Genomic DNA, 8,631 nt, shown 5'->3' on the forward strand with positions numbered 1-8,631 from the left:
GCTGTTAGTCTACACTTGTTGTTTATGAAGAATTTGACAAATACAATTTTATTTGATATTAACAGGACACCAGTCATATAGTAGATGCCGAAGGGAAGGGGATATGATTTAAAATCTGCTATCTGTCTGTCACGTGAGTACCAATCTCCCCTAGTCCTCTTTAGCTTCACTCTACATCCCACCCTCCCAATACTAGGATATTTCTGGTAGTGGAGTATTGTCACAATAACAGTATCGGGATACTATGATACCTGATTTTCCATGGATTCTTCCCTTCTTCACAATCACTGAAAGCCAGATACAGTCGAATAGAGGAAAGCAAGGATTCCACTACATATCTTTCACCAATCCAGTTTTGCCTATTTAAGTGCTATATCAGTGCTATACCAGTGCTGGGTTCAGTGCATTCAGAACACTTTTACTCCCAAGGAAGGTAGGTTGAGGGAGTGATCCACTTTCACAGTATCAAGAATAGGACCCCACAAGACCCAGTGACAAACAGACAGAGATGGATAGTCCTACCATGCTTCCCTCTGGAGATGTCTACGTACTGGCAGAGCCTGGGGTGGGTAATGGTCTTGAGCAGCTGGAAACGGCCCAGGATCTTGATGGAGTTAGGGGTGAGGGGGAGGCCGTTGCTCCCGCACACATCGTGGGGAAGAGCGGAGGCAAAGAAGGTGAAGGCCCCTAGCTGGGCATCTCTCAGTGGCCTCATGACTGCTCACTGCTCCAGTGTCCACTTCAGACTCACAGTTGACAGCTCCAGCACCAACACACACACCCTATGGAAAACACAAAGACATTAGAGGCAGTGAAACAAATGATGAACAGTTTGGTTCATGTTTACAAAACACTCATTTTAATTTGATTTGAAACTATATCTAAACACAACAGACGTAATGTAGCTAAAATACAAGTTATATCACAGCTTTTAAACGCAGAAATAATTTCAGACATAACACAAAATAATGGTTACCACACACTTTCATATCCACTTCATTTATTTTGTCATCTTGTACAAGCATGACCTAATAGTGTATTTAGGGAGACATATAACTTGTTTGTAAACAGTAAAAGTGGATACAGGCAGCTAGCTAAATCGAAAGCTAGCGACAGTGCTGCAGTTTTCTTGTACAAGAAGGGATGCAGTATGCAGAAAACAATGAATGAATAAAACTGCAAGAACGACTTTTCGAAATTTCAATGAATACTTACGTTTAGTGAACGTCTGTCCTCATATCCAAACAATCCTGACCGTATATTTTGATTTATTTTGCAGAATCTTCTCTTTCTCGGTATGCGGTGAGCAGCTGAGAGGTAACGTGACCGATTACGTCAATTTTCAGCGACGAAGCTCAGCTGTCAAAATAATTTGTAAACATTGCAACCGTGCTTACCAATAAACTGCTGTTTGTAGCTTTTGGTTAAATGTATATATTGCTCAGTGTTTATATTGACAAACCAAAGGATACAACAGGTAGTGTCGAGATTGCGTAATTCAAATCTGGTATTGGAATAAGAATCAAGAGATCTTCAATCCAAGCTTAATTTATTATATGCAAAATGTATTGTATGATAAGTATGAAGGTTCGTATACGGGCTCACTGACAAACCACGCAGGGCCGACAGAGAACTAAAATTATTGTTTACAGAAATTTCTCAAGTACTCTTCTGTTGGCCAACCAGAGCAAAGGACTGAGTGTGGTTCAGCCAATCCGTTGGCGCAGGGGTTGGTCTCAACTCCTTGGCATTCCAGTTGTTGCCAGGCTTGGTTGCTATGATAATAACCTGCAGAGCCAGCACCGAGAATACACAATCTCCACTGTATCCAGGTTCAAGGACAGTTTCACAGAATACAAAGAGGCAGTGAGGTCTAGTACTTTGAGACACAAGTTCTTATCTCCCCTTACTCCCTAATGTTCCCCACCCTGTTATGTGAAACAATCCATATCAGTATATTGCTCCTCATTAGTGCATTCCTTCCAAGCTATCCATCACATACAAATCCAATTATGAGAAAAATAAAACCCAACAATTCCCTCTTTTGACGCCCTCTAGGGTGTCACTCATTAAAATACAATACAAACAAAAATAAACACTTTTATTAATAGACAATTTGATAATAAAAGTCCTTCAGTCCTTCCATCGACACCCAACTTGCAAACTGTTACTAGTCATCAAAGAAGTTCAAACCATCACATAAGGAAAGACAAACATTCACATGGCTAACTTGATTAATAAAGCATAAAACACAGGATTAATAGAACACAAAACACAAGATTATTAAAACTCTAGGGTGTGATTAAAGATTTTTAAAGGGACATTTTTGAATTCCCTCTTTTGACACCATTTATGGTGTCACTCTAAACAGAGTATAATCACCCTTAAGAATAACAGGATATGGAAATTAAATCACAACATTTAATGTTAATAAAAAATAAAAAATTATAATTTTAACCCTCTATTCGTCCCCTACACCTAACATGTACTGAGTTGGCTACCAGCCACCCAGGAATCCTTTACCTTCACATCAGGAAGAATAAACAATCACAGTGGTTAGTAAAAACATAAGGTAATAAATGAGCAAGAACTGAAAATAAATGCGTGTATGTATTTTACTAGGCAAACCATGGATCATCCAGCTTGGTCTCAGAGTCAGTAGCAGAGTCACCCGCATCATCCTGGGCCGGTAACAACAGCATCATACCTGACGCCTGCACCGCTCCTACCACTGACCTCCTGAGACAGGGGACGATGCAAGCAGCACAACACATTAACAGCAAAAACACAATTATTAGGGTCAGAAATCCAGCAACCACCATAGAAGAGTACTCACCAAACCAGTCACTCAGCCAGGAAATAAGGCAACATCCACAAAGAACAAGTATACCCATAGAGGCCATAACTTCACCCAGAATAGTCACAACAATAGTTTTCCATTTACCAAATATGTTATCAAACCAATCGTTTATGGAGCTCTCAATACCAGAGTTCTCAACCAGTTCGTTCGCCAGCGTGGTGATGGTCACTCAAGCGCTTTGGTCACGGGCCCGTCCGGTGCTATATTGTTGGAGATGAAAGTACAGCACATATATCCAAACAGAACACAAACTCCGCCCCTCTCAGCCAAAAGCATATCCAACGCTATTCTATTCTGCTTTGTCATTAAGATAGTTGCCGCTGTCTGCTCATCTAATCCCTTTATTGCATCACAAGTGTGGTTTATAAATCTTTGCTGGTTATAGTAAATATAATTTATCCAATCGAAGTTTTTATTAATTGTTGACCAACAAAAAAAATATTTGATTCAAACTCAGCTGCGATCTGATTCCTAGCTTTGAATTGTTCTGTAACCTCTCGAGGTACTCCTATCCCATCACAGGATCCTTTCATCAAAGGATCCCGGGAGGAGGTCCTACTTTCTATTTGACAACTCACCAGTCTCTGACACGTTTGATTGTTTACATATGTAGTTGAGTTCACAATCAGTTATCACCACACATCCATCAGATGTCAGCACGGGCCTGGTTTTGGCTCCTATAATCCTCTGACTGCAACAAAAAGGAAATATTAGTCATGTTTTCTTTCAGTTGTGATATTCTCTGTGTAGGAGCAGAGCTAAGATGCCCTACTCTGTATCCTATCTTACTAGTCCTAGAAAAACAATTAGAATCCCCTGAGACTTCAAACGTAGGCAACCCAGGTCGGGACGACCCCGTTATCGGGCTTGCATGGAGGATAAACCTGACAGAGAGTCAAAGCCTGTCAAGGGGAACGGAGTAGTTGTCAACCCTGGTTTGGCTGTCCCACAGGCAAAACAGTCCTCTTTAGACATAGTTTTTTGCCGTATAGTGAATCCATTCCAACCACAGGTTAAGATTTCTATACCCCGTTCTCACCTGTACTACTTCCTCCAGGTCTATAGTTTTGCACTATCTTTACCACAGCCCCGGTCTCACCACCTCCCTCAGAGAGGTTTACTCTAGAATTTCCCCTTTCCCTACGTCTAGCTGTCTCCTATGCCTTTTCAACTTGTGTTAGGTTAACTACTACTTCTGGCTGAAACAGGAGGGTCCGTGTGTGCTAGGAATATGGCCCCCACAATCAGACAGCTACCTACCGTCGGGAGACCTGTGAATCCCCACCCTTGCCCTGAGAACATGTCAGATGCCAGAGGCCAACCCATTGCTTCACCTTCTATCGAACTCACACAGGGATGATCAGACAGGGTAAGGGAATCTTCGTTAAGGAGCCAACCCCCGGACCCTTGTGGTTATCGGATCTTTCTCCTAACTCTGTGTTTGTTCGTCAGGTGTAGCTGGGTTTGCCTTTTTACAGTGTGTGACATGCACCCAGATGGATCTCTCAGCTGTTCTGCTGGCAAAAAGGCAGTACTTGGTAGGGCCCTTCCCGCCAGGCCTGCTTCAGTCTCCTGGTTAGATAGAGTGGGTCACCTTCTCCTTTAGTTCACCTGTGGGGCACAAAACCTCTGACATACAGGTGTGGTTAATAAACTATCATATATGTTTTTTTTTTTTTTTTTTTTTTTTTTTGTCCTCTCCTTCGTATATATTTAATATTTAATCCAACCATCCCCCTTTTGACACATGATTTGGCCATGTGTCAATATTACCACCTATCTAAACAATCACTTTAGTTAATATCGGTATTTCATTATCCAATTGCCATTCCTCCACTCTCTCTTCTGTTATTTTATGGTTCAAATCAAATATATTATTACCAAATTATAATCTTCTTCACAATTTTCACAGTACTATAAATTACCCTCAACTTAGTAAAATAAACTATCTTAAAGTCCTCCTCTCATGCCTTTAGAATTTACTAGTGTGGATGATTAAAATAACACCAGAATGTTAAAACAGAGTTCAGAGGCAATTGAAATCATTTAACGAACTGTTTAATCCCATAGTATACTAAACATTACCATTATTCTAAATACTTCATAAATGTTAGCTATCCCAAGTGTTCATTAAATCCTCATGACATTCATTCTCATAAGAAATCATATTTACCCCAAACTCAGCCAAAAAGCTAAAAAACTCCATAAAATTCACTGTGTGCTCCTCTAAGACCTATCACCCTTGACCTGCTGAAACCCCCCAAAATTGAAACAATAAGGCTTTATAAACATCATACTAGGTGTGTTGTTTTTTTGTTTGAAAACCCAATTTGAAAAACAACCACAAATAGCCAGGCTTTAATTTGGTAGTTCACTTTTATGACCTAAATACGGCCTAACTTCACTACTGCTCCCCTAGCCCTTGGCAACATTCCAACGAGATGAGCTAATCTCTTTCTCCTGGTTATCCCCAGTCTTAACCCATCAATAATTGTTTGTATCAATCTAATTCCTCATTACTAATCTATAAAACCACTCAAAATTCCTCGAGTATACTATGATTATTTAATTGATTACCCTAACTCTGCTACATGTGATCTCATCTCAAATGATCCATTTATCAATTATTTATTCAACTCCCTAGGAAAACCTGTCTTCCCTTCTATTGCTCCTGTCCTCCCTGTATATGTCATATTTGAGTTTTTAGCCAATACAATCACAGTTACATCAAATGTTCCCTAATTTAATGGTATTTTCTTCCTAATATAACTTCCCTAAATGAGATTAAATCCCCTGCCTTCCTCTACTATCCTTATATCATTACTGGATCAATGATAATAACTGTAATAACTATCAATAATAATTGTAATAACTATTTCATATTAAATTGTGTCTTTTTTCTGATAATGTTATAATTGTAGCCTATTCCATCACTTTTAGTTTAAAATATAAGTTTATGTAACAAATCCATAACCCACCACAGGCTGGCGCTATTCCCCCATCACAACAGCCAATGTCACTTGCATCCACTTAACCAGAATACATTATCGTTCTAAAATGTACCAAAAAAATATATATTTCCCAGCTAAACATTTCAGTTCGCTATTCAATTTATTTAACTGTTCTCTCTGATTATGCCGTAATTAATAAAACAAATACTTGCTATCGTTGATTAGCATACATTTAATTATGTTCCTACCATCTGAACTGTACTGTCTCTCACCCTCCCCCTTCTCCTTCGGAGAGAGCGCATGGTAACCTTATAACATATTTACATAGCTTAAATAGAAATATTCTAGAAAAGTCTATCTAATTCAACCTTTCAGGTATATAGCCCCACTGCGTAAGATTTATCTACTGTCCCTACCGGTGTTCGAACCAGGGACATCGCCAGTCACTTCACACCATCTGCGATGCTCTCAAAGTAACTACTTCCAGTTCATAGAGCAAGTGACGTCACCAAATGAAAATCGCAGTAGCTTTATTGTATAATTTAGTTTTTCTATTTAACCCCTAAACACGCTCGCTACAAATAGCCCATTCAACATTACCAAACCAAATACTCATCGTACCCATTCAATCAACACATCAGCCGTGGAATTTACACTCATAAATGCAGATTATTACTCCATGCCTTGAAATGATAAATAGATTTCCACTAATAGTACCATTAATGATCTCATCTTACCCTCTGACACAAAATGAAGTTCCCTCACTGTACCATGTTAGCTCTACCATGATAATTAGTTCAATTTAACCCTCTATTTGTTTTGTACTATATTATACATTACGTCTAAAACAACATTACTTATGGTCAGTTTAATCCGCCATCATATTATCCAACAACGCCACAATCTTAAACTCATATGGGGCGGCTGGCAGTTTAGTAACCAATAGCGCCGCGCCAACAACCGAGAGGTCACCGGTTACAATCCCCGAGCCGACCAGGCGAAAAATCTGCCGATGTGCCCTCGAGCAAGGCACTCAACCCCAATCGCTCCTGCAAGTCGCTCTGGACAAGAGCGTCTGCCAAATCACCAAAAATGCAAATGTAAATATTCTCCACTTTCTCACCCACGACGCTCGGGTGAGCAAGTTCAGAACATCTCTCGTCAGAAACCCACATGCGTTCCCAGCCATCTCCCAGTCTTTTCATGGCTCCAAAAGCCACACTTTCGCTCTCTCCAGCCCCTCCCCTCGCAACTCTCTCTCCCTCTCCTCTGGGAGCAGGTTCCTTCGAGGAGCTGTGTTAGTGTTTCCAATATTCTGTGGTTATTTAAAGTACTTTCATCTAGTTATTTAAATCAAATTATTCCCACCTAATTAGTTAAAGTTGGTGCACGTTTATAAACCGAATTGTTTAGGTCTAATTGTTTAACCAGTATTTTGCACGGTCAAACATCAAACGTTAAATCAAATCATAAACCAAAAAGCTTCAACCCAAACACCTAGAACCAGTATTATGCTATGTCAAACATCAAACACTGAATCAAATAATAAACCAAATTGTTTCAACACAACTATTCAAAACCAGTTCAGTCACACAATTAATCACTTTAGCTTTATGTTCCCAATTGTTATTGATGGGTTATATGGTTTAAACAATCACGAACCCAACAGTTATCCCCAAATTACACAGTTTGGACAGCCACAGACGTTTTAACTTCTAATTAGTTTTCTAACAAAGTATACAGGTTTGTCATTCACACTCTCATGCATACGACAACACTCGCACTGTCTTACTTTTAAAGTACCTCCTATGAGCCTCAGTCATAGCTCGCACTGTCTAAACTATTTTAAAGTACCTCCTATGAGCCTCAGTCATAGCTCGCACTGTCTAAACTATTTTAAAGTACCTCCTATGAGCCTCAGTCATAGCTCGCACTGTCTAAACTATTTTAAAGTACCTCCTATGAGCCTTAGTCATAGCGTCGCACTGTCTAATCTATTTTAAAGTACCTCCTATGAGCCTTAGTCATAGCGTCGCACTGTCTAATCTATTTTAAAGTACCTCCTATGAGCCTTAGTCATAGCGTCGCACTGTCTAATCTACTTTAAAGTGCCTCCTATGAGCCTCAGTCATAGCGTCGCACTCCCATGGGTTTAACCATCACAATTATCAAACATTTGCATAGTATATTATGAAATCGAAATAGTATACTGTAATTGTTATTTATAGTAGAATAGGGTTCACTTACATCAAACAGGTGTTTCACAAAATTAATTTGGATAAAGCCAATGTGCAAAACTTCAGTTATATTACAATAGGTGTTTTGCTTACCTTTTTAAAAGCCCGGGCAATTTGTGAAACACAGTTCGATGACAGTGATGTCCAATAGGCTGGGTGAATTCCAGCGAAGTTCCGCCACCAGATCACGTCGGGGTCACCAATTGTCGAGATTGCGTAATTCAAATCTGGTATTGGAATAAGAATCAAGAGATCTTCAATCCAAGCTTAATTTATTATATGCAAAATGTATTGTATGATAAGTATGAAGGTTCGTATACGGGCTCACTGACAAACCACGCAGGGCCGACAGAGAACTAAAATTATTGTTTACAGAAATTTCTCAAGTACTCTTCTGTTGGCCAACCAGAGCAAAGGACTGAGTGTGGTTCAGCCAATCCGTTGGCGCAGGGGTTGGTCTCAACTCCTTGGCATTCCAGTTGTTGCCAGGCTTGGTTGCTATGATAATAACCTGCAGAGCCAGCACCGAGAATACACAATCTCCACTGTATCCAGGTTCAAGGACAGTTTCACAGAATACAAA

The 8,631-nt window shown here is 39.8% G+C and overlaps 1 protein-coding gene across 1 annotated transcript in view; it reads right to left on the reverse strand.

Moving 5' to 3' along the window:
• The window catches only part of LOC311123929 (TBC domain-containing protein kinase-like protein), a gene marked incomplete at its 3' end in the record, with an annotated part of 33,320 nt that extends 31,961 nt beyond the window's left edge, over window positions 1-1,359 (reverse strand). Inside the window, exons 1-2 of the mRNA XM_084198149.1 lie at window positions 1,216-1,359; window positions 523-782 (exon numbers count right to left, since the gene is read on the reverse strand). Of these exons, the coding sequence (XP_084054275.1) occupies window positions 523-715 (193 nt within the window). The remainder of the gene's footprint in view (window positions 1-522; window positions 783-1,215) is intronic.
• Between the last annotated feature and the right edge of the window lie 7,272 nt (window positions 1,360-8,631).

Source organism: Coregonus lavaretus (genome assembly GCF_964263955.1).
Source record: "Coregonus lavaretus genome assembly, contig: HAP1_SCAFFOLD_1616, whole genome shotgun sequence".
NCBI lineage: Eukaryota > Metazoa > Chordata > Actinopteri > Salmoniformes > Salmonidae > Coregonus > Coregonus lavaretus.